The sequence below is a fragment of the Pleurodeles waltl genome, chromosome 2_1 (assembly GCF_031143425.1).
Source record: "Pleurodeles waltl isolate 20211129_DDA chromosome 2_1, aPleWal1.hap1.20221129, whole genome shotgun sequence".
In the NCBI taxonomy this organism is placed as follows: Eukaryota; Metazoa; Chordata; class Amphibia; order Caudata; family Salamandridae; genus Pleurodeles; species Pleurodeles waltl.
Genome location: NC_090438.1, coordinates 324,395,064 through 324,422,688, shown reverse-complemented (window position 1 = coordinate 324,422,688; position 27,625 = coordinate 324,395,064). Strand labels below are relative to the sequence as shown.

The 27,625-nt window shown below is 44.1% G+C and overlaps 1 protein-coding gene across 2 annotated transcripts in view; it reads left to right on the top strand.

Moving 5' to 3' along the window:
• Positions 1-27,625, top strand: part of HTR2C (5-hydroxytryptamine receptor 2C) — a 3,940,131-nt gene that overhangs the window by 3,701,663 nt on the left and 210,843 nt on the right. For both annotated transcript variants that reach the window (XM_069206051.1, XM_069206060.1), the window contains one exon: positions 13,933-14,133. In XM_069206051.1, coding sequence (XP_069062152.1) covers positions 13,933-14,133 — 201 coding nt within the window. The remainder of the gene's footprint in view (positions 1-13,932; positions 14,134-27,625) is intronic.

The window sequence follows — 27,625 nt, the reverse complement described above, 5'->3', positions numbered from 1 at the left end:
ATCTGTTGCAGGCTACCTGTGCGGCAATTGGATCATTATTGGCATCGCTTCCGGCTGGCTTCACACTGCTAGGGGGGGACTTGAATGTGGTTCCGTATCCACTGTGCGCTGTCTTTGTGGAGCCTAGCGCTATTTGACGTGCACGATCGACGAGCCTTATGACGTGGGTGGGATCATGGGGGCTTTACGATGTTTGGAGGGTGTGGCACCCGCATGCATGTGCCTACACCCATCGGTCTGCCGCCCATCACACTGAGGCCCCTATTGATCATGTGTGGGTTCCGGCGACAGATGCATTGAATCTGAGGTCCTTTCTTCTTAGGAGCATATCTAATCATGCCCCGCTGTTCGCAGATTGGGGAATTGAGTTTCCGACACATAGACCAACTTGGTGACTCAGCATGTGGCATTTGAACTCCCCAGAATGTGTCAGTTTTGTAGAAGGAGAACAAAGGGCTTTCTTTCAACAGAATGTAGGCTCGGTGGCCTCGGGAGTGGCGGTGTGGGCGGCCTGTAAGCTGACTATGAGGGGTACTATCAAAAGTTTTATTTGTGGGCAGGAGCGATGCCAGCGGGTGCACTGCAAATAAATCGAGGCTACAATATTGGAGCTAGAGGGGTGGGGTAGCTACACTGATGCCCCAGAGGTGCAGCACCAGCTGGTCCTGGCGCGGTCAGAATTATGTCAAATATCTCTTTACGAGGCTAAACAATGTTGGCAGGCGTCGACTAGTAGAGTATACAAGATGGGCCATAAGTCCGGCAAACTACTATATTTATTTATTAAAGACCCCCTCCCGCCCTTGCTGGAGGAGGGTTCCCTGGTTTGGGACCTCCCCGTCCCAGCTATCCCGCACACTATCGTCCAGGACTTGGACCAGCCACTAACAGCAGAGGAGGTGGATAGCGCTGTTTTGAAGCTTTGTGGTGGTAGAACTGCCGAGCCGGATGGCTATCCAATTGAGTATTACACACGGTTCTGCTCATTATTGGTACTTCATCTCCTGAATCTTTATGATGAGGCGCTGGAGATGGGGACTTTTTCCCCTGAACTTGATTGCGCCACCATTGTGGTCCTGCCCAAGGGGGGGCAGGCTCCAGACCAAAGTGCATCATATTGGTCCATCTCCCTTATCAATGCTGATATCAAAAATATACGCCAAAGTACTGGCGTTACGTCTTACATGTATGCTGTCCCATCTCATTCATCCGGATCAATGAGGCTTTATGCGTGGCAGAAGTACGTGTCACTGTATCCAACAAGTCCAGGTGGCCCCTTGGCCCTTCTTTTCATAGATTTTTGTAAGCCATTCAACACGATTTCATGGGAGTACATGGAGGTAATCCTGGCATGCATGAGGCTGGGGCCATTGCTCTGCAGTCTCCTTTATCAACATCCCACTGCCCAGGTTCGGGTAAATGGAGTGCTCTCCCATAAGTTTCCAATTCAACAGGGAATGCAGCAGGGGTGCCCCCTATCCATGCTGCTCTTTGTCCTGGCCATCGAGCCTGTGGCATGCTTGCTGCAGAGTGACCCGCTGATGTGGGGCTGGAGGTGGGGGGATGTGGTGGAAGACAGATTGGTGCTGTATGCAGATGACGTTTTGGTGTTTCTCAGTGATCGGTCCATGTCAGGGCCCAGATGCGTAGACCTATTGGAGCGGAATGGGGAGGTGTCAGGACTCCGGGTCAATAGCCAAAAGTCTATGCTGGTGGAGGTCAAGGGGGACACAGAGTGTCGACAGTGGTGTCCCCAGGTCCCAGTGTGGAGGAACGTGTTTAAATACTTGGGAGTCCATGTTTCACTTCTGCCTGATTTAGAGTGGGTACTAAACTTTGGATATTTGTCAGCGCGTCTGAACAGGGATGTGCAACGTTGGAGGGATCTTCCCCTAAACTCCCTTGGGTGAACTGCCCTCATCAAAATGATGTTGCTCCCCTGATACCTATACACCCTCACAAATTACCTGAACCAAATACCAAGGGTATGGTTCCGTACTCTCAACTCGAAATTTACCGCCTTCATCTGCAATGGAGGGCCTCTCAAAGTGGCTTTTTATACCCTGTGTAAGTCCCCGTTCGAGGGGGGCATGGGAATTCTATATATTTACTATTTAGCTGCCCAGGTGGTGCCCATAAATGACTGGTTTGTGGGAGGCTGGGATGATCCGGCATATCGACTGGAGATCCATGAAGCGGGCTTTTGGGGTCTACTGGGTATGCTCTACGGTGGCAGGGCTCCTGTCCAGACTGCGTCTAGCACCCGGGTGGCAGTGGGCTGCTGAGGGCGGCTCTACGACTCATTAACTGGGACCGGCGTCTTCCTCAAATGATTCTGCTGTGGCATGGAGACTTGTTGCACCAACTTGCTACCTTAAAGGGCTTTCAGCACTGGGACTTATAGGGGCAACTTACTTAGGTGACGTATATACTGGGGACAACCTTATGTCCTTCCAGGATATGAGAGAACACGACGGGTTACATCAGACACAATTCTTCTGATACCTGCAGCTGCGTCATTCCCTAGGCAAACATGTTTCAGTGACCACCCAGCTCCCCAAGTGTAGCCTGCTTGAGGCAAAATTGTTATCTGGGAGCCTGGGGAGTAAGGCAGTGTCCCAAGTTTACAAATCTCTACTTACGAATGCCCAATGGGTTTGACCACCTGCGACAGAGGTGGACGCACTGGGAAGGGGAGCTGGACGACATTGACTGGCGGGAGGCACTGTTGGCCCCCGGGAGTTAGCCATCTCGGCTAGACTGGATGTTGCAGTTTAACTACCTGCATATGCATCTTACTTAACCCCTGCAGTAATGTCAAAAATGTATGATGGAGCAGAGACTGCCTGTACCAGGTGTGGCCTCCCGGGATGGGACTTTCTCCACGTGACATGGAGCTGTCCCCAAATACAACCCTTTTGGGAGGGGATTGGCAGAGAAATGGCAGGGGTCCTGGGATGTCCTATTGACCTAGGCCCTAAGGTTTCGTTGCCTGGGCTATTGGAGGCACTGGGTGGGCATGTGCTGACCGAACATTTGTGGGAGTTGCATGCCTTGTCCCTAAGAGAGATATTGCTCACGGGTGGAGGCTTACTGGGGCTCCTTGGTTGGCAAGATGGAGGGCGGGGATCGATTGGTGTGCACATCAAGAGAAGCCGATCTATGCAGCGTGAGGGCTCCCTGAGAAACATGGCAAAATATGGGGGAAATGGTGGGCCTACCATGATGTTTTATTGTAATGCATTACTGAACAATGATTGACCAGCATTGGATTGTGTTTTGTGCTCCGTACCTGTATTATTGATGTTGTGGGAGCTTACTGTGTGTGCACTGTTCTTTAACTCATTGAAAACAAAACTAATAAATTTGGTTCTTAAAAAAAAAAATCTTAATGAACATCAGTATCATTTCTCAAAATGCAAGTACCACCTATAGATTTTTCTGTAGGCTCCAATAACAAAGCTGTTAATGATGTTAGAAAGCACATAGACACCTTTAGTTTACTGGTATGGTGGTTGACAGTGGCAAACCATGGCAGAACTGCAGAACACTGACTGAAAGCACACTGGATACTGCAGTAAGGCAACTAAAGAGATAGAAAGATGCACAGAGGAATAGGGACAAACCAGTAAAGGTGTAGGCCAAAATTCCGCAGCCCCCATTCTGACATTCCCGCTGGGCCGGCGGGCGCTAACCAAGTTAGCGCCCGCCGGCCCAGCGGGAATGAGGCCGCAACACAGGAGCCGGCTCCGAATGGAGCCGGCGGTGTTGCGGCGGTGCGACGGGTGCAGTTGCACCCATCGCGCTTTTCACTGTCTGCCATGCAGACAGTGAAAAGCAGGCCGGGGCCCTGTTAGGCATGGGCAGTGCATGGGCAGTGCAGGGGCCCCAGGACACCCGTTACCGCCAGCCTCTTCCTGGCGGTGAAAACCGCCATAAACAGGCTGGCGGTACGGGGGTCAGAATCCCCAGGGCAGCGCTTTCTCCCAGCCGGGGCAAAAACGGCGGATGACCGCCGGCCCCGGCAATCCGACCGCGGCTTTACCGCCACGGTCGGAATGGGGATTCAAGCACCGCCAGCTTGTTGGCGGTGCTTCCGTCATTCGTGGCCCTGGCGGTCCAAGACCGCCAGGGTCAGAATGACCCCCTAAGTATGGATGGGAACCATACAACTAAGAAAGTTGTGAGGCAACACAATTCCTACTGCTGACTGTTCTTATGTTGTCCTAGAGTTATCTAGCTCCATAATCCTCACATTCTAATTGGTCTGATTCTGCATCTGGCTCAAAGTCCATTCTTTTGTTTCTCTGCCACATCCTCCATAAATAGATATTCCAACTTTCGCACTGTGAGCTGTTTGAAGTCTTGTACAGTGGTGTAATATATGACCCTTGACTTGCTCCAAATATCTTAATTTCTTCAGATACACTGATCATGACTGCACATTCACATTTGTTAGAAATGGGGTGTCTGGTTGGCAGTCAGTTTGCACTCTGTCTAAGCAGGGACCATCACTCTAGTCAGGGTAAGGGAGATACACACCTAGAATAACCCATGCTCACCTCCTTGGTAGCATGGCACAAGCAGTCAGGCTTATCTCAGAGGAAATGTGTTAAGTATTTGTACCAACACACACAGTAACACAGTGAAAACCAGTTTAGAAAAATAGCCAATATTTATCAGAGTAAAACAAGACCAGAACAGCAATAATCCAACATACACAAGCAAAGATACACATGTGCAAAGTTTAAACTTTAATATAGCACTTAGAAACACAAAAGCTCAAACTTGGCCTATCGCAACGTCATTCCCAACAATCTGACTCCATTAGTGAGCAGCGCCAGTCACAATGTTGCACTGACCCCCAGGTACAGTACTTTTGGTAAACAAGGAAAAAAGCTGGTGAAAAAAGTCAGGGAGGTGAGGCGTCACTGGATCCAGTGTGGCATTGGTTACTTACTGCAGAACAGGGGAGGTGACGTGGCGTTGGTGCGAGACATCGGTTCCAGATGATCCGGCAGGGTCGATGTATCCAGTGGATCAAGACGTGATGGGCAACCTCACCGTGTCACGGTGCGGGGCTACAGGCACCACAGCGGAGTCGGGTGTCACAGACATCATTGACATGGCACTTCAGGACTCATGGAGTTGTGGGGCTTCAGCAAGGCTGCAGCTGTGTTGGCCCTGTAGTGTCAGTTGGGGTCCTCATTCCCCAGCAGGGACCATGGCTTTGTGTTGCAGCCAGCGGTGCAGAGTGGTGCAACAGCACCAGTTCTGGAGTCATGAGTCGGTGTGACTGGATCTTATTGTTTCCCACCAGAACTCACTTCCAAGGGCCTAGGAACTGGATTGGCACCAATTGGCAAGTCAAGTTCCTCAGCAGGAGTACCCAGGTGCTTGCAGGTGAAGTCTTTGATGTTCCTGAGACTTCTTAACAGGAGGCAAGGTCAGTTCAAGCCCATGGAGAAACTTCACAAGCAGGATTTCAGAAAGTTCTTTCCCTCTTAAGGCAAAAGCAGCAGCACCAGGCCAGCACAGCAAAACAACAGACGGAGTGGCAGGTCTTCCTGAAGCATCAAGCTCTTCTCTTTTGCAGAGGTTCCTCTTGATCCAGAAGTAATCTAAAAATCAGGGGTTTTGGGTCCACTACTTTACTCATTTCTGCCTTTGAAGTTAGCAAACTTCAAAGGAAAGTCTCTGTTGTTCACAAGATTGTGCCTTGCCCAGGCCTGGTCCCAGGCACATTCAAGGGGGTTCGAGACTGCATTATGTGAGGACAGGCACAGCTCTTCCAGGTACAGATGTCAGCTTTTCCCTCCCCACTCTCACTCAGGAGATCATCAGGATATGTAGGACACACCTCAGCTCCCTTGGTGTCGCTGTCAGAAGGGAATTCACAAACAGCCCAATTGTCAGTCTGACTCAGACGTGGATTCCATAGGCAGGAAGAGGCACAGAATGATTAAACAAGAAAATGCCCACTTTCTAAAAGTGGCATTTTCAAATTGACTATCTAAAAAACAACTTCACCAGAAGATGTATTTTTAAATTGTGAGTTCAGAGACCACACACTCCACATCTCTATCTGTTCCCAACAGAAAACTGCCCTTAAAAGGTATTTACAGGCAGTCCCCATATTAATCTATGGGAGATTTAGGCCTCACAATAGTGAAAACCGAATTGCAGTAGTTCACTAGCAGGACATGTAAATCACAGTAGTACATGTCCTACCTTTTAAATACACTTCACTCTGCCCATGGGGCTGCCTAGGGCCCACTGTAGGGGTGACTTACATGTAGTCAAAGGGAAGCTTTGGGCTTGGTAAGTAGGTACACTTGCCAGGTTGAATTGGCAGTGCAAGACTGCACACACAGACACTGTAGTGACAGGTCTGAGACATGTTTCTGGGTCTATTCATGTGGGTGGCACAATCAGTGCTGCAGGTCCACTAGTAGCATATGATTTACAGGCCCTGGGCACCTCTAGTGCACCTTACTAAGGATTTACTACCAAATGAAATATGCCAATCATGGCTAAACCAGTCACCAATCCAATTTAGACAGAGAGCATATGTACTTTAGCACTGGTTAGCAGTGGTAAAGTGCCCAGAGTCCTAAAGCCAACAAAAACTGATCTGGGAAAAAATAGGAGGAAGGAGGCAATAAGTTTGGTGATGACCCTACAAAAAGGGCCATGTCCATTAGCACTGAGCAACTTGGAAGGGAGGGATGGTTGCCTATTTTAGAGAGGGTGTCTGTTGCTATCAGCCAGTAGACTGAAACCTTGGTAATGATATGCTACAAAAATTCAGGTCTGTGATTGTGAGCAACCGTTGTGCAACCCAGAGATACTCTAATGGAAATGACAGGGATCATATGGGAACATAAGTACTAGGAGACAGGTGCAATCTACTTAACATACGATCTGCAGACCATGGAGGTCCACAACACGTACTTAAGGAGTCTGCCACTGATTAGAAAACTAAACTGTTAGCATATATTAAAAACTGTACAAAGAAGTATATATACATAGAAAGGCAAAATGTAAAACTAACATTTTTAAAACCCTCTGGTAGTGTGAATAAAGTTTAAATTGGAAGCTAAACATTGAGGTGGTATCCTTAGCTTGATTTATGGGAGCAGAGCAAGTAAAGAAAGTGTCCACAAATAAAGTACTAGTATGCGCTAACAAAAAGGGAAGATGCATTAGGATCCAAAAAGATGAACTAATATGTAGCATATTGCTTTGTCTTTTGGAAAGAAAACACATTTTGAAAAACTCTAACCTTCTCATTTAAATTCAAATGTTGTTTTATGTATATTGTATGTATATTGTTGTTTGACCATACACGTAGTAACTATATAACAATAGTAGAACATAAAAGATAAACTTTACTTGTTCTGTCACCATGGTGAAGGAATGTCTCAAAGAGTTGGTTAGCTTCCATCTTGCTTTGGCTGATCAAGTCATGTGAAGAAATCTATCTTTTGAACACTTAACCTTTATTTTCCACTGTGGAAATCTAAAGTGTTCACGTCTTCACCGGGTGCGAATCTCTAAAGGCCACGAGGTGCCATACCTGACACTTTGGTAAATCAACTGTGTATTTGTACAAAGGAATTGCTCTTATTTGGGTAGCGCAGTCGTGGAAAGCTTTGCTACATACAGCCATTGCATGTTTTTTAGACAGTGCATATTTCCTAAAGATTTGATACAAAGTCAGCTCCAAAAGTAAAATATATACTAAAACATTTATAAGGTAAGCATTCTGTATGGAAATATTACTTCAATTATAACAATAATGATTTGGTTCTCATAACCTAGAGTACTTTATCCATGTTTGAATGATTGCATGTTTTCTACTAATGGAGCAGATATGCTAATTTAAGAAATTTCTAATGACTAATGTGTGTTTATTAATGAAGAAAAAAAGTAAAGAGATATTAGAAAATGACGAGTGTAACCAAAATGTGCCCATGGGGAGTGGTTACCATGTGTATTAACAAAATGCTAAAATATGAGAAAAATATATGTAAAATGTATTAATATATCATAACTGGACGTATAACCTATGTTTTGTGTTAATTCACATTCTTAACTGAGCCGAACCAAAGGCCTAGTTTCATTGGAGTGGTAACCGGAGCGAAAGACCTTGAACTGTGCAGAGTTCAGACGACTCTGCTAGAACATTCAGCAAATGTACCAGTGAACAGGAGATGATGAAGACAGTTTGATACAATTATGTGTAGTGTAGGCTAAATGTACTTTCCCAGGACTCGACCAATGGAAGCACTGACCAAAGACTCATCTGCAACAATTTTATTACCTGGAGAGCCGGATAATGTTCTCATCACTAGAAGGACCAATCAAATTAATGGAACTTGAATCCTAAATAGACATGTAGATGCGTTAAACAAAAGCTAAAGGTTAGAGTCCTAACTTCTGATGAGGTTGACCAATTAGCAATTAGTGGGACGGACTAAGAGACCCTAATAAAAAGTCATGACAAGGGGAGCAAAATCAGAACGGAGAGGAGAAAGTCGATGACGTCAGGAGACGCTGTCCGAAGTGCTGATAATTGGGCTTGCTATCTGTGAGCCTGATACTTTGCTAACTACTGATGACCTGGGGACGAAGACTGACTCGTTGCTGATCCATCTTGGATAGGTAGCTATGAAAATGTGACTGTTTAATTGTGCCTTTCTTCTAGGTACCCACTGCTCTGTTATTAGAATTTCTCTCTCTTAGATAGATTTTTCCAAATTAATGTTTTTGACAAAATTGTTTTCGCATGAAGACCCACGTGCTGATGCTAATCTTGGTTTGGTAGGTGACTGGAGAGACGTTGACAGTGACAATAGACTGACAAAATTGCATTGCTGAAATACTCCATTAATGCTGATAATTGCTGATTAATGAATTGTTTTGATAGTCTGTGATTCTTAGGTGAATAATGATTTGTGATGACTAATGAATAAAAGAAAAGTAAATAAAGATTTTGATTAGAATTTTAATCAATAGGGAATAAAAATTATTAACCTTCTATATAGTGAGTGATGGTAATTTCAGATTACTAAGGGTTTTCTGTCCTGGTTATTGAGTGCTGACAAATGATATATTAATGTTGATTTTTAGATTTGGGATCATTGCATAACTAGGACACTCCATGCGATTCAAAAGGTTCATCGACCTATACGTGTCCCCTTGTAAGTTTACTTACTAAGGACCAGGTGCGCTAGCACTATCCAAGGAAAGATTCAGAGTTTTTGATAAGGTTATCAATATTTCTGCCTGTCCTTTAGTTGTTGATAACTAATTTTAGTGAGGCAGCTGCTACACTTCAAAGTAAGCCTACAGAGTAACCCTGAAATGGGGGAAATGTATGGTCCAAGATGTCTAAAAAACATTGCCTTTTACAGTACTCTGTCTCCCCCTGCCACAGGCAGCATGTGATCAGGTAAAGATGGGACTTTAGAAGTTGGGATTTTATTTTCTCCTTGTTAGGGTAACTGGGGCGGACCCTGTGACTGAAACATCCAAGCAATCCCGCACAATAGATTCAGGAAAGGTGAGTAAATCAGCTTCAGGGATGCCAAGTCACAATAATGAGTAGGCCTTCCAGGGCTGCCTTTTTGAGATTGGAGTGAAGCCTTATATTGGTTTATTGCCAAATATCAAATGGGACTTAGCCACAAAGGGATTTAGCCCTAGAGATTTTCATTGATCATTATTTGGAGTAACTGTCTTGGCCCAAGGTGGAGTTTGGAGAAGGAGAATGCTGAGCCCAAGGAAACAGAAAGATCTGCCATGATACTTGTCAGGGGCAATCATTTTGAAAGCATATCAATTGAATATGAACTTAGCTACAAAGGATGGGACTGTAGTCGGCCTTATTTACAGTACATCACTAATTGCTGACTGAGTTTGCCCTTTAAATTGCCCAGCTTGATTCAGTTCTGACTGGAACAGAATAAGACAGAATGCACCCATGTAAATATTCCTGATGCGCTGAAAGAGGCCTGACGCTAAATAGGTCTCCAAACTATGGGGGTTATTCTAACTTTGGAGGAGTGTTAATCCGTCCCAAAAGTGACGGTAAAGTGACGGATATACCACCAGCCGTATTACGAGTTCCATAGGATATAATGGACTCATAATACGGCTGGTGGTAAATCCGTCACTTTTCCGTCACTTTTGGGACGGATTAACACCTCCTCCAAAGTTAGAATGACCCCCTATATCTTAAATCTTTTGGACCATATAGCTGCTTCCAGGACCACAGGTGCTTGCCATTTGCTGACCACCCAAGAACATAGAGATCTTGCCAGTGATGACCTTTTCTATCCATCAAATCTTTGATTGCACAGTAAAGAACAGTAAAGAAAGTCCTAGAAAAGAGAAAGCTAGGATCTACCGGAATAACAGCTTGTTTACTGTTTATAACCTGCCATTTGGCTTCTTGCTCCTGTTGCACTACTTTTATGGGGGGAGAGTTGAAGTGAGTGGGGAGTGTAGAGGTTTTGTCAACAAAAGAAGTTGGCACTGTAACAGGGAAACTCCAGAAGCCTGCTGAAACTTGACATCTGGCTGTGGTTGATTTGAAGTATGACTAGTCCTCCTGCAAGTTGAACCTAGGGACCAGTGGCTGAGAAGGCTTGGGACAACTTTAGAGTAAGCAACAAAGAGCCACAGATTTTTCATAATATGATACCTAGAAAAAAAATTAGTCTGTGGAGGACTAGGAAAGGGTGTTCACCCCAGACCAAAATATTTGCTAAATCGATGGCTACACCTTAATGGTTTTTCCCACTTCCAGCTTTTTGGCAAAAAGTGTGAGTAAACAGCTACACTGGCCAATAGGCATATCCTTATTTATTATGCCCTTCTTGTCTACTGAGCATATCTTTTCCAGGCCTTTTGGCCTTCTAATACAAAGGTATCACTCTTGTCTGGGACACACTACCGGTTTTCTGACCATAGTCCATCTATATTTAAGTTGTAATGTAATATTTAAGTCTTTATGTTTTCATCTAACTTAACTTAATTTGGAAACTTTTATGTTTTTGGAATCATATGTGTATTGTTGATTGGTGCAGTTAGATTGTTTCTGAGGAAAGTCTTGCTGCTTGAACCAAGGCGCTAAGAATGAGCCAGAGTTTCGCCACAGAAAAGCAGTATACCCTTTTGCAGTTAGGTTGTTTTGGCCTTGTGGAAGCTGATTCACAACAGGCCTATGGCCAACATTGTAAACTTTAATTACGAACATATTCACTAAGTGGGGGAGAACAGGCACAGGACACAGACTAAAGAGAATGTCCTACCAAGAGCATGCTGCACACAACCAGATGTAGAACAGGAAATCACATGCTGAGAGTAAACGTCTAACCTCATGTTGAGTGTGGTGTAAATCTGTTCAGTGGTATTTTTTGTAAAAAAAAAAAATAACCAACAAATAAACAAAAATTTCTATTCTATGTGTCCTAACATGGCAAATGCTAATTTTCACATCCCCAAATAACATCTCACCCTTTTGGCCAATTAGTATGAAATTTGCAAAGAAGAACCTCAGCTGGTCAGGCCAAGTGTCTGCAGACTTGTGTGGAGATCTGTCAAGTGGTGTCAAAGGTACATGAAAAAACACAAAGCCTAGTATCTATGTGAACTTTACAATACAAATGATTAGTGCAGACTTCCTATGAAAATATTAAGGCCCATATTTATACTTTTTGACGCTTAACTGCGCTAACGCAGTTTAGCGTTAAAAAAGTTAGCGCCGTCTAACGCCATTCTGAAGCGCCATGCGGGCGCCGTATTTATGGAATGGCGTTAGCCGGCGCTAGCAGACCGGCGCTGCCTGGTGTGCGTGGAAAAAAACCACGTAGACCAGGCAGCGCCGGCGTAGGGGGAAAATGGCGTTAGGGCGTCTTAAAATGGGGCAAGTCAGGTTGAGGCAAAAAAATCGCCTCAACCCGATTTGCGCCATTATTTTCGACGCCCAGACGCCATTTAAATGACTCCTGTCTTAGTAAAGACAGCAGTCATGCCCCCTTGCCCAATGGCCATGCCCAGGGGACCTATGTCCCCTGGGCATGGTCATTGGGCATAGTGGCATGTAGGGGGGCACGATTAAGGCCTCCCTATGCCACCCAAAAAAAAAAAAAAATGTAAAAAATTATACTTACCTGAACTTACCTGAATGTCCCTGGGGTGGGTCCCTCCATCCTTGGGTGTCCTCCTGGGGTGGGCAGGGGTGGCAGGGGGGGTCCCTGTGGGCAGGGGAGGGCACCTGTGGGCTCATTTTGAGCCCACAGGCCCCTTAACGCCTACCCTGACCCAGGCGTTAAATAGTGGCGCAAATGCGGGGTTTTTTGACCCGCCACCTCCCGGGCGTGATTTTTGCCCGGGAGTATAAATACGACGCATTTGCGTCGCCGTCATTTTTTTAGACGGGAACGCCTTCCTTGCATCTCATTAACGCAAGGAAGGCGTTCACGCAAAAAAATGACGCTATTTGCCCATACTTTGGCGCTAGACGCGTCTAACGCCAAAGTATAAATATGGCGTTAGTTTTGCGCCGAATTTGCGTCGAAAAAAACGACGCTAATTCGGCGCAAACGAAGTATAAATACGGGCCTAAATATATAAAACGTCATGCTCAGGTGATGGTGCTGGGGATCATTTACCCCTGGTATGTACCAATAGTGTGTTGCAGGGGAACACTAAACTAAAGTTTTTGGGAATTTTCATGCTTCACATTTGATCTTCACCCACAGCAGAATAGATACACACTGGAGGAAGTCCACCTAATTATGGAGTTAGCAGGATTTTAGTTTTCAGCGAATTTACTTTTCTGCAGCCGGTGTAGGGCAAAAGTATTTACCTGTGCCTTTTTCCGATTTCAGTCCCTCCAAAGAAGTAGAGTTATACGGTTTGGTATGTACCTGAGAGTTGTAGGTTGAAAAGTAAAATTTGTATTCATTTGTGGGCAATTGTGGAAAATATTCTACCGTACATAAGAGAACCTGAAGGAATTGAGCACATGCTGGATTTCTGAACAATATTGATTTAGACACTATATTGACAATGACTTCGACTGCCATATTGTACTGGCATAGATGGTAGAAGAAAGACTATGTGCTGGAGAATGATAATAGAAAACAACTCCCCACTGCAGCACACAGTCTCTCATTGCCTTGCACCTGGAGCCCTTGTTCTGATGGTCAGTGCACATTTGTTTCTGAATACGCTGGAACCAGTGAAAACATTTTAAAGAGATGACTGGACTCAGAGTGGCATATTCATTGCGGGTAATACAGACAACTATTTAAAGGTTCTAACTGTCAAAATTCACAAGTTTGCTGTGATATATATTTTGAAATATGTGTTTGTGCGTGTGTGTATGTGGGTGAGAACAGTATTGATACCCTTCTCATCTCTTATACTTACTCTGTGGTTCTGTTTACCAATAAATTATTTTTTGTCAGTCTTCAAGCTGTCATGACAAAGAATAAAATACTCTTCATGGGCCATACCACTGAGTATTAAATCAAGAAATGCTGTCTTGCCTTCCTTAATGGGAATTTGAGTTGGCAACTATTATAATTCTATTTCAATTTACAGATATTGTTGTATATTGCAAGACATAAAGACATTCCATCGGTTGCTGGAGGATACAAATACTAAATTCCAATATATGATGAAAGTTTAGTTAGGGAAATACTTTTTAAATTATGTTATATTATTTGCATTCAGTCTAAGTTTAATATCTATAAATGTAGTTTTGCAATAAAAGTGACTATTTCAAGTCCTGAAAAAAATACCACGTTTTAATCATTTTTAACAGCACCTTTTTGACTGTTAATAAATTAATAGTATTAAGGTTGCCTTTCTGCTTCATTTCAGCCTCCTCCTTTGTCTTCTATTGTCTTACAGATTATGCCTGGCCTTTACCAAACAAGCTCTGCCCCATATGTGTATCCTTGGATGTGCTTTTTTCAACTGCATCTATCATGCATCTGTGTGCAATCTCCCTTGATCGGTATGTAGCCATACGAAATCCAATAGAGCACAGCCGCTTCAACTCACGCACCAAGGCAATGATGAAGATTGCTGCAGTGTGGACAATTTCCATAGGTAAGCGCTGCTCAAGATTTTTTCAACTAGCAAAGACAATATCATTCAACTATGATGTGCAAATGCATGCATATTTGCAGCCTACACAATCAAATTGGTCTCTTGTCAGTAATTATTAAAACCAGGCCTGTAAGTAGAACTGCTCTGGTCAGTATTTAGATTAGTGTGCACTTGTGTTTGTTTTGATTATTTTTTAAATGAAGAAACAATTACCATCAAACCTACTTAAAAATAAAATACATTTAAAAGGTAAGCATTCACAAACCACTCATATTCACACTCAACCAGCCCTATCCCCAAACTCATGCAGCCACAAACAACTGCCAATGGCCAGCATTAGTTCTACTTATCCATTTTTAATACTCACTGTTAGAAATGGGGTCTTTGGTTGACAGTCAGGTTACCCCTTGTTCAAGCAAGGACCCTCACTCTAGTCAGGGTAAAAGAGAATCACCCTCAGCTAACCCCTGCTTACCCCCTTGGTAGCTTGGCAGAGCAGTAGGCTTAACTTCAGAGCGCTAGATGTAAAGTATTTGTACCAACACACACAGTAACTTAATGAAAACACTACAAAATGACACAACACCGGTTTAGTAAAATAGGAAATATTTATCTAAACAAAACAAGACCAAAACAACAAAAATCCGACATACACAAGTCAAGTTATGAATTTTTAGAGGTTAAACTCAAAAATAGCGCTTAGAAACAAAAATGCTTCGATGAGATGTTAACACGGTGTCGTGACGGAGTCGTTCCCAACAAGCCGGCACCAGTGGCGCCGGACACGGAGTCGTCTAGACCCCCAAGTACAGTACCTTTGGTGAAGAGTGAAAACAAGCCGATGCGCAAAGTCGGGAGTCGCGGCGTCTCTGCGAAATGTTGAATCCGTGCACTTCGAGCGGCGTCGGTCACGACGTGGTGCGGTGACTTCCACGGAGTCGCGGACTTCCGCGGGGCTGCTGCGGCGTCAGGCCTGCGAAGAGTGTCGCGTTCCAGGGAAGGTCACGGCGTCAGGTGCAGGCGGCGTTACCGGATTCAGCAGCGGCGTCGGTCCCGAGTTGTCCAAAGTCGATTTCTTTGGATTTCCACCAGCTTTCCTTTCAAGGGCCCAGGGACTGGATAGGGCACCACTTGTCGGGGTAGGAGTCTCTCCAGAGACTCCAGGTCCTGGCAGAGAGAAGTCTTTGCTGTCCCTGAGACTTCAAACAACAGGAGGCAAGCTCTAACTCAGGCCCTTGGAGATTTCTTCACAAGATGGAAGGCACACAAAGTCCAGTCTTTGCCCTCTTACTCTGGCAGAAGCAGCACTGCAGGAAAGCTCCACCATGCACAGTCACAGGCAGGGCAGCACTTCTTCCTCAGCTATCAGCTCTTCTCCAGGCAGAGGTTCCTCTTGGTTCCAGAAGTGTTTCTAAAGTCTGTAGATTTGGGTGCCCTTCTTATACCCATTTTAGTCTTTGAAGTCACCTTTCTTCAAAGGGGATTCACACCTACTTGTGAAATCCTGCTTTGCCCAGGCAAGGCATCAGACACACAGCAGTGGGTTGGAGCCGGCATTGTCAGAGGCAGGCACAGTCCTTTCAGATGAGAGGGACCACTCCACCCCTCCCTCCTAGCAGAGATGGCTAATCAGGAAATGCAGGTTACACCCCAGCCCCCTTTGTGTCACTGTCTAGTGCGAGGTGAAAAACAACCCAACTGTCAAACTGACTCAGACAGGGAATCCACAAACAAGGCAGAGTCACAGAATGGTTTAAGCAAGAAAATGCTCACTTTCTAAAAGTGGTATTTTCAAACGCACAATCTTAAAATCAACTTTACTAAAAGATGTATTTTTAAATTGTGTGTTCAGGGACCCCAAACTCCACATGTCCATCTACTCTCTAGGGGAATCTACACTTTAATCATATTTAAAGGTAGCCCCCATGTTATCCTATGAGAGAGACAGGCCTTGCAACAGTGAAAAACGAAATTGGCAGTATTTCACTGTCAGGACAAATAAACCACATTACTATATGTCCCACCTTATCCATACACTGCACCCTGCCCTTGGGGCTAACTAGGGGTTACCTTAGGGGTGCCTTACATGTAAGAAAAGGGAAGGTTTAGGCCTGGCAAGTGGGTACACTTGCCAAGTCGAATTTACAGTGTAAAAATACACACAGACACTGCAGTGGCAGGTCTGAGACATGATTACAGAGCTACTTATGTGGGTGGCACAACCAGTGCTGCAGGCCCACTAGTAGCATTTGATTTACAGGCCCCGGGCACCTCTAGTTCACCTTACTAGGGACTTACTAGTAAATCAAATAGGCCAATCATGGATAAACCAATTACATACAATTTACACGGAGAGCATATGCACTTTAGCACTGGTTAGCAGTGGGAAAGTGCTCAGAGTTCAAAAGCCAACAGCGACAGGTCAGAAAAAAATAGGAGGCAGGAGGCAAAAAGATTGGGGATGACCCTGCATAATCAAAAAAAGTCCAACATTCACACACTGCAAATACACAGAACATACATTACACCTCATGCTCATCTATCTGTACTCTTTAGTATTTATTATAGTGTAAAGAGATTATTGTAATGCATAAGTAACATACGGTTTTCATCTCAGCATAACATTTACTCCAATACAAGCTCTTGACATCTATTTCTCCACAGGTTGCAGCATTCCAGGTGAAGTGTAGTGATCATCCCCAATCTTTCTGCATTTCTACACAAAAGGAATGTACCACACTCAAGTTCATGGAGTTTCTTCCTTATCACTTCCCACCTGCAGCCTCCCAAATAGCATCCTTCCATTTGACCTACAAACTTCTAGAGCTCTAGAAAAACGTATTAAGAAATCCTTGTCTCCAACGCACCCATTATCTAGTCAATAATATCTTTCTATTTGTTTTTACCTTCAGGGTGACTCCGCCATCAAATACATAAAATAAACTCTCCTCAACCTTCCAAATAATGGGTGTAGCAAACAACATATCTTTACCACCCCACACCAAAAACAGCTCCCCTTTATGTAGCCTCTCACCTAACCCACTCCATTATCATTTGATTTATCTTATTATACTTCTATGAACCTCTGCATTCAGCAACATTTTCCAAAGCTTAAATGGCCTAATAAACTGCACTACCACCAGTTCAAGGCATTTACCTTTAGGGAAATTCATCTCAAACTCATGATGACCCTCATGCAACCTCCATGCCCTATATGCCACCATTTACAAATACAAGACCCTTCATTCCTCAATCATTAAATCCTTTTTTGGAAGATCTATCACACCTATCCTCAACTTGGTAAAAGCCTCCCTTAGTTGAGGTATTTCCTTACATGCATTTAAAACTCAAAAGATCTTACCACTAATGAAAAATGTTGACCTGTTATTGGTCCCTCCAACACCTCTCCTTAGTTGGTAAGATCACCAAAGGCAATTTGATGCACTGAAGAATACAACATTATGGGCCTCATTACGAGGCTGATGGTCTTGAGACTGCCAGCCCCGTGGTGGTGATCAGGACGGCAGCTGCTGCAGCGATCTGACTGCCTCATTGAGACCCTGGTGGTCAGACGGCGGTCTCTGCTGGGATCAGTGATCTCAACAGGCTGAAGGTCCTGATGGTGGCAGAGGTCAGAATCAGCATGCAGCACCGTCCTGCTGATTATGATCTAGTTCCTTGCCAGCCTTTTCATAGCCATGAAACAGCTGGTGGAGAGCAGGTGCAGGGGGCCACAGGTGGGCCCCTGCAGTGCCCATGCACTTGGCATGGGCAGTGCAGAGGTCCCCCTTCCCAGCACCATCGCAGTGTTCACTGTCTGTTATGTCGATTATGAGCCGAAGACAATGCTGCTGCCACTTTCCCACTAGGCTGACTGGCGGAAACCTCTGTTTCCACCAGTCAGCCTAGCAGGAAAATTGTAATGGGCTCAGCAGGGAGGTAGACAGTACGGCGGCAACCTCCCATCTCAAGTTTGGCGGACGGGTCATCCCATCCCCTGAACTCATAATCAGGCCCTATATCTCTTCTACACAAATATCACCCAGACTTCAAACGAGGTCATAGACAATGCCACACATATTGCTGAAAGGAGAATCCCTTGATACCTGTCATCCTTAATCAATCACCATCTTCTACATCAACAACCAAACAGTGCTGAACACTTTCTCAGTATGTTTGGTTTGGACTTTGTTGATACCATTTTAAAATGCTTTTGATGAGTTTTATTGATACAGTCCTGCAGTAGGTATCCAGCAGTCGTGATGTGCAGCTTGGTGACTTGTGTAGTTCACCAAGTATCCATCATTATTACTCAGTTATCGTAATAACGATTGTGATCTACTGGCCAACTACAACATCTGACTATACTGATAAGCTGCCAACACCTAGCTTTACATGAAAGTCTTATCAAGAAGTGACAACAAATCCAGAATCTTGATGCCCAGCAATAGCCTTTCTCCTCTTTAGTAACTTAAAATGCTGGGCCTTAAAACTGGGCCTACAGCATGACAATAGATATCATCACACCAGGATAATGTTAGATCATTCAGATCTAAAGTTCATATTGTGATACATTGAATCTTTACTCTTCTTAACAACACAATCTTGGTAGCACACCACATAACATTTGATTCAGCATTATAGTATCTTCCTCTGCCACTAATATGGCAATTCTGTCATAGTTCGTACGATCATCCCCTTAGGTGTCTCTTAGCATTCCCACTGTTTAGGAAGAACTATTTGAATTTATGTCTGGGCGAAACCTCACATTTAATGCTGACCATTTGTGTGTTTTCCTAGACTTCATGCAAAACAATTGAGTCAACACAATTTTGTAAAAAACTATTCCTGTCTTTTCTGGCAACAAGATATAGAGTGGCTATGGGCTGGATGAGCAGTCTGTCTCCATTCTTTGATGATTGAATCCAGGAAACAGCTACTTGTAATGAAATAAATCAAGGTAAAATATCAGCTTTAAAAACTTGCTATGGAATTAGGCCAAAGGGCTGCAAATAAAAAAGAGAGGTTCCAAAACGGGCTTCAAATCCAATGCAAATTGCATAGTCTTTTGTATTTCGCATGGCACCAAAACCTTCAGTGGGAATTTTAAGAAATTTGGCAATATTACATATTAAGAGCCCATGTCATTCTATAGGGTACTACAGGTAAGTAGAGTAAGTAAATGTTAAGTTATAGAGTTTTAACTTAGTAATATCTTGTAACACTATCATACTAAAAGTAGCAAGTATGCCCAAGAATAAACTAGACTACATATGTAAAGTTTCAGATTTGCTACATGAACATCTGAAAACCCATTTATGGTCATATGCCAAAGGAAACCTACAAACAAATTCATAACAAATAGAATACATTTAATCTATTTAAGTTTTCTTTGTGTGCTCTCTGCCTCACAAAATAAAACAGTGCCCAACAAGCCCAACAAAAAACGTTTTCCTTATGTACAGATGTTCAACAAAATGGAAAAGTGACCTAGAGGTGAGCTACACAAACTACTGCATGAAGGACATAATAATGGGCCATTAGGAAAAAGCAATAACCTTAATTTTTATACCAACAGTGATTGGCTTTAATTCATTTTGAGCTTCATATGCAGCACAATCCTACCAAAATTTGCAAAGATGCCCAAAAAAGAAAGTCACCTGCATATGTAAAGTTTCTGAATTACTACTTGAACAACTAAAAGACACACTTATGGTCACATGATTACGTGAACCAATAAGCAAATACATGACAACTACAATCTATAAAAAGAAAGAAATCACATTAAATCTCATTGCCCCTCTGTGGTATTCCCAAAGATAGGCATTCCTTAGATATTACCTCCATAATAACTTTCCACCAGTTTGACGAATCACCACATACCTTTCCAGACCTAAGGCAGTTTCCATTTTTTGACACAATGTAAATTTGTGTGGTGAATTGTTAAGGAGGTGCAAAGATAAAGGGCCTGATTCTAACTTTGGAGGACGGTGTTAAACCGTCCCAAAAGTGGCGGATATACCACCTACCGTATTACGAGTTCCATAGGATATAAGGGACTCGTAATACGGTAGGTGGTATATCCGCCACTTTTGGGACGGTTTAACACCGTCCTCCAAAGTTAGAATCAGGCCCAAAATGTGTTTTTCGACCAATACATTTTCCAAAGACTATTGTACTTGATGTAGAGCGACGACGGCTTAATGGATTTACATGAGATTTGGCAGGATTATACGTTATGAGAGATAGTATTGTTTGAGTACTGCAGTTAGGTTAAACATTTGTTAAATAATAAGGCATTTAAACTTAATGGGATACTTTGGTGAAATTTCAGAAACTTTTGTGAAAGTACTGTGGTACATGGCCATAAACTAATTTAAAAATATGTAATAAAATATAAATATATTTCCATACCTATTACCACTTTGCTCAAGTGGTAATAGGTAGGGACCTACTTCTTAGCTATATCTAAACTTTAACACTGAACACAGCCAAGTTGCAGTAAAAACAATATGGCTGCCTTTTCATTCTCAAAAGACAGCCATTAACCAATCATATACTGGCTTGTCTTTGCCATGTACCACAGTATACTACAAAAGTTATCATCACAGAACAAGGCCCAAAATATAACTAAGGCCTAGCTGTATTATTGGATTTGCAGCACCCTTCTGTCGCTCATGGTGTTGCATGGGCAGTACAGTGAGTAAATCAGATTTACAAAGGAACACATGGTCACCATGCATGGCCCTGTTTTGATTGGTACTGCACTTAAACTTAATGATGGTTCACTGACAAAATATTGAAGCCCTAAATATTGTGATACGAAATTATTGTGTCAAAAATATCGAGAACAAAAATATCATTTTCCTATACTCATAATTGAAAATACAAAAATATTTTAAAAAATGTGTTTTACACTATCGAAAAATAAAGACACAAATATTGTTTTTTAAATATATAGTTGCAAATAGTACACATTAAAAATACTAACATGTAACAGAAATATAATGTAAATTACATATATTTAAATAATGTTAAAAATATATATAAATATAAAAATATATACTTATTTAAAGAAACCCATGCTCATGTATGTTTATGTACACATATATATTGTAAAACAATTATTAAAATAATTTTCATTTCTATTATAATTGAATATGTTTTAATTTAATAATATAACAAGTACATATATGTATATATATATGAACATATATATATATATATATATGTATATGTATATACACAAAAAATCAAAAACTGATACAAATAAACAGGAAGAAATACCAATTTAATTATGCATAAAAAAGTAAACAATATAAAAAGTATTTTTTATTAAAAAAATATTATATATTACAAACATTACCAAGTAAGAAAACATTTAAAATACACAGCAACATAATATTGTAATTTTAAACAATATAAACAAAACTATAAATTTCTAGGAAAAATACATATAATATTCCCACTCCACTCTGTGGAACAGTAGGGAAAGCATTTGACTCAGGAGAGGTAACATTTATTATTCCCACTCCAGTCTATGCAACAGTAGGGAAATCGTTTGGCTCTGAATAAATAACATTTACAATTCCCACTCCAATCAGTACAACAGTTAAGATAGTGTTGGACTCTGGAAAGGTAAAATTTACTATTCCCACTTTAGTCAACACAGCAATAGGGAAAGCATTGGATTCAGGAGGCATACAATTTACTATTCCCACTCAAGTCTGTGTAACAGTAATAAAAGCGCTGGACTCAGGAGAAGTAAATTGTAGTATTTCCACTCTAGTCTGTGCAACAGTAGAGTAAGAATAGAACTTAGAAGGGGTAGAATGTACTAATCCCACTCCAGTTGGTGTAAAAGTAGGGGAAGCATTGGACTCAGGAGGCCTTCGATTTACTATTCCCACTCCAGTCTGTGTAAGAGAAAGAAAAGCGCTGGACTCGGGTGAAGTACAATGTACTATTCCCACTCCTGTCTGTGCAACAGTAGGGAAAGCGTTGGTCTCAGGAGGGGTAAAATTTAGTATTCCCACTTCAGTCAGTGCAACAGTAAAGAAAGTGTTGGACTCAGGAGAGGTAAAATTAACTATTCCCACTCCAGTTTGTGCAACAGTAGGAAAAGTACTTGACTTCAACCACATACCTCATTTTAATACAAGTATTAATTTCATAAAATTATGGAACTATTAACATAAAATTATATATATATAATAAAATTCTTCAGTTTCGGAGGTCACCTGCTGTCCTTGCATCAAGGGAGGGGCATTCACCATGACACTGTATAAGGACAAAAAGCTGGTGGTAAATTAAATATGATAGATGTGCCCTATGCTAATGAGTCACTTGGCTCAGTGGCATTCCTTTGATTGGATTGACGGGCAGGTCCTACATCTAATATCGAATTACCCCTGAGTTGGCCGAGGTTGGCGATGTTCCCTGTTGTCTTTGTCTCAACCTCATCCTCTGTGCTTGGTCTACGCTAATGCATTCAGATTGCAACCCTGTTGAGGTACAGATCGGAACACCTTCCCCCACAATAATTTGCTCTGGGGGGTTGATCATGTTGTTATGCCTCTCTTGTTGCAGGGACCCTTCTATATTTTTACTGGTTGATAGCTGATTAGATAATGTCCTGCAGAGATCGATCACTTTCCCCGCTTCTCTCTCCAATTTGATCAGTTTATCCATACGTGGGGACAGCAAATCATTAAAGGCTACTAACATTTTATCCAATTTGGGGGGAGTGGTCCATGCCAGTACAGCATCGGTCAGATGAGCCCAAACTATCTATTGGAGCTTTTCTGCTTCTCTTCTTTTGTTTAGGTGCAGGAGAATGTGGTGTAAAGGGGACAGTGTAAAGGGGAACAGCCATGTTAACCAGGGAGTTAAAACTTTCCATTCCATGCATCTGCCTGTCTGCTGAATACACCTCTGCATCAGGATGACAGTTAGGATGTTTGTGCATTCACTCTAGACAGTCACACAAAGGGAGCTGAGGTGTGCCCTGCATGTCCTGATGGCCAATCACCAGACTGATGGGTCTTCCTGAGCAAGAGTGGTGGGAGGAACTGGCGCTTGTACCTGAATAGGGCTGTGCCTGCCCTCACACAAAGCAGTCTTCAACTCCCTGTTGTGCCTCAGGGGCCATGGCAGGGAAAAGCAAGGGCTTGTGCACTACAGATACTAATTTTTGAAGTTTGCCTACTTCAGAGACAGAAATGGGTATAAGTATTGGACCTCTGACCCATCTTAACACAAGCAGAGAGTCAGGTAGAGGAGGAAGACCACCCCATACTGTCTCCCTAAAAAACAGAACCATAAACACAAGAAGTATGGGGTTTACTTATTAGCTGGAACCGCTGGTAAAAGATTTACCTAGGGCCCCTCAGTCTCATACTATGAATAACGTATTGAGTGCTGTTTAAAGCTATGTGGTAAGGGGAGTTTCCTTTGCAGACTAGGTGGTCTCACATACTATAAAGTGTCTTGCTTCATCATATAACCACCTAACCCCACCCAGGTAGGACAGTGCCACCTGGGCGGACTCAACCTCACCGTTAAAAGAACAGGAGGCAGTGCAGAAATTCATATTATCTGTAAATATATGGGATCCAGCTATGCTAGGGAAGATATAAAAACACCTAGTCAGGCACCTGTGTAATAGTACACCTTTATTCGTGGTTGACCACTGGTGAGGTTAAGAACAGAAGACGAGACACCTATATGAGAGTAAAGTCTCACAGGGTCACCTATCTAATAGCTACTGGCCAACATGTTTCTGCCCACTGCTAAGAGCCAAAGGAGGTCTAGAGACATTCTTCAGGGCCTGGGATCCCTCAGTGTCATGCACTACAAAAGCAAGAAAAAAGAGGCTACTCCACTAGGAGGAGTTCAGATATTATAGAAATAGAGGGCCTACCTGTGGGGAGCTACCCTATGGAGGCCCTTATCCTGAAGGGCTAGTGGCCCCAGGTCTAAAGGAGTGGGGGTGTCCCCTTATAGTCACACATACTCCAAAGGAGGCGCTCGCTAAGCACCTACTCCGTTCCCTAGTGGTCATTGAACCTCTGTCCCCACATAGAATACTTCTGGACTGAGTACATTCTGCCAGGAAGAAGAGCTGGGTGCTGTAGAAGGGACTGCCACTCTACCTGTTGCTTTGTTGTTCTGGTCTGCTGATTGCTACTTCTGTCCTGGGACTGAAAGGACTGGACTTTGCTTTCTACATCTTGCTTTCTAAGGTTCTCCAAGGGCTTGCGCTGAGCTTGCCTTCTGTTAAGAAGTCTCAGGGCCATCAAATAATTCACCTACCAAAACCTGGGCTCTCTTGCTGGGAGACTTGCCAAGTGGTGCCAAAACCAGTTCCTGGGCCCTTGGAAGTAAGCTCTGGTGCAACCAAGAAGAAACTAAGCACATCGACTCCAGAGCAACTTCGGAAGCGGCTCCTCTCTTGTACTCCATGCAGCCTCCTGCAACGGAGCCATGGTCCCTGCTGAGTGCAATGACCTCTGAAGTCCGGCCACAGAGTGAGTCTTGAGAGTTGTGTCACTGACATCCATGACACCGACTCCACAGCAGCACCTGTGGTCCCATATTGTGATTGCGACACTGCAAAGTTGACGGCTTGCATCTTCACCTGCTGGATTCATCGATTTCCTCACCTCCCCATCTAACAGTAAGGAACTGACACCTCACCTCCCCAGTAGCAGTAAGGAACTGACACCTCACCTCCCCAGTAGCAGTAAGGAAATGACACCTCACCTCCCTGGTAGAAGTAAGGAACTGACAGCTCACCTTCCTGGTAGCAGTAAGGAACTAACACTGCACCAGCTCCAGCGACGCCTCACCTCCCTGACTTTGTAGCGTGTTTGTAACCTCATCGTTTTCCAAGGTACTGTACCCAGTACTGTACCCCAAGAGACTCTTTGACCGGCCCTCACGCAGCCCTCACTCTCTTGCGAGTGGGATCGGGCTATTGGAAGTGACACTGCAATAGTCCCATTTGGAGCTATTGTGTTTTTCTAAGCACTGTACTGAGATTTAATCTTTGAAAATGCATATCTCTACTTGTGTATGCTTGAATTGTATCCTCTTGGTCTTGTTTTACTCAGATAAATATTGGCCATCTTTCTAAAGTGTACTTTTGTGATGTTTTCACTGTGTTATTCTGTGTGTGTACAAATACTTTGCACATTGTCTCTGGGATAAGCCTGACTGCTCGTGCTAACCAGGGGTTATCTTATCTGTTGGACCCCCTTACCCTGACTAGAGATCCAATTTCTAACTATATATATATATATATATATATATATATATATATATATATATATATACATATATCTAGATAGATATATGTTATAGATAGATATAGTAGATATCAACAAGCGGCTCAGTTCATGGCGCTGCGCTCTGTTAAGCGGTGCTCAAACCGAGGGCAAGCCGTACCCTCAATTAATTATTGAAAAAAGAAACGTTGAACTCGACAAAGACTGTGTTGGTCGAAATGCATTGTTGTTTTGTTCATAGTCACTTAATAAATAATTTATATACAATCCTTGGTGGAGTGCTCGACCCAAAGCTTCTTTTTTCAATAGATATAGTAGATGTAGATATTTATAGTTTGGTTCATTGTTATATACCACAACTGATTTCATATATGATCAGTTGCTGCCTTTAACGAGGAACCGAAAGTCTGATTGTTGCCACTAAAAAAAGTCACCTAGAGTTCGAGGTCTATCAAAGTCACACAGTACTGACACATAGGCCCTCATTCTGACCTTGGCGGGCGGCGGAGGCCGCCCGCCAAAGTCCCGCCGTCAGGTTACCGTTCCGCGGTCGAAAGACCGCGGCGGTAATTCTGACTTTCCCGCTGGGCTGGCGGGCGGTCGCCTTCAGACCGCCAGCCAGCCCAGCGGGAAAGAGGCTTCCACGATGAAGCCGGCTCGGAATCGAGCCGGCGGAGTGGAAGCTGTGCGACGGGTGCAGTTGCACCCGTCGCGTATTTCACTGTCTGCGCAGCAGACAGTGAAATACATGTAGGGGCCCTCTTACGGGGGCCCCTGCAATGCCCATGCCAGTGGCATGGGCACTGCAGGGGCCCCCAGGGGCTCCGTGACCCCCCCTACCGCCATCCGGATCTCGGCGGTCCGACCGCCGGGATCTGGATGGCGGTAGGGGGGGTCGGAATCCCCGCGGCGGTGCAGCAAGCTGCGCCGCCGCGGAGGATTCAATGGGGCCGCGGTACACTGGCGGGACCCCGCCAGTGGTGCCGGTCCGACCGCGGCTTTACCGCCGCGGTCGGAATCCCCATTGGAGCACCGCCGGACTGTCGGCGGTGCTCCCGCGGTCCTCCGCCCTGGCGGTCAAAGACCGCCAGGGTCAGAATGACCACCATAGACTTGAGAACCGGACTTAAATTCATTGCTTAAATGCTACTCTTATGGATGTACATATTATTACAACTGTATGACAGTATAATTAATGGGTTAATTAACTTGCTGTTGCATCTGTAATAAGCAAGTAACTATTGCCTGTTTGACTTCTGTGTAGATGTAAAAAGCAACACAAAGTGGAGTAATAAGTGGCATTTTTGAGCACTAAATCCCCATGGTCATTTGGACATAATCTTGACATGGTGAAAGCTTACTTCTCTAATTGTATGCAAAAGATAGCCTCTTGGACGATGAAAAATTGCTTGCAACTGATCAGTGATAACACTGAGATACTGTTGTTAAGACCAACAACTATAGACTCCAGAGTAGTGGCCCCTGAACTGGGCCTTGCCCCGTCTCCCTAGCAGACAGTAAGAAATCTTGATATTAGACTTGATCAATCTTTGTTGATGAAAGATCATATCTCATCCACCTGCGACACATGCTTTGCCACTATGGCCCTCATTCTGACCTTGGCGGTCGGCGGAGAGGCGGCGGTCGGACCGCGAACAGACCGGCGGTATTAAAAATGGCATTCTGACCGTGGCGGTCACCGCCGCGACCGACCGCCACTTCCCCACTCCGACAGCCACGGCGGTCATGACCGACGGGCTGGAGTCTGCGTACTCCGGTCCGGCGGTCGACCCAAGACCGCCAACGGTATCATGACCCTGCTTACCGCCGCGGTTTCTGGCGTTCGGGAACCGCCATGCGAACCATGGCGGTAGGCACTATCGGGGCCAGGGAATTCCTTCCCTGGCACTGATAGGGGTCTCCCCCACCCCCCACTGCCCCCCCGAGTCCTCCCCCCACACCCTCCACCCCCCTGCCACCCCCCAGAGGTGGTACGAACCCCCTCCCCACCCCCACCCCGACATGCACATACACGCACCCCGACATGCACACACCCCCAACATGCACATATACACACCCCCTACACACACACCTACACAATGGGGACACATACCCGCCCACATACATGCCGACATGCGCACCCGCCGAACTACACACATTGCCCATAGGCACAGCAGCACTCCCCGCCCGCATGCACGCACTCA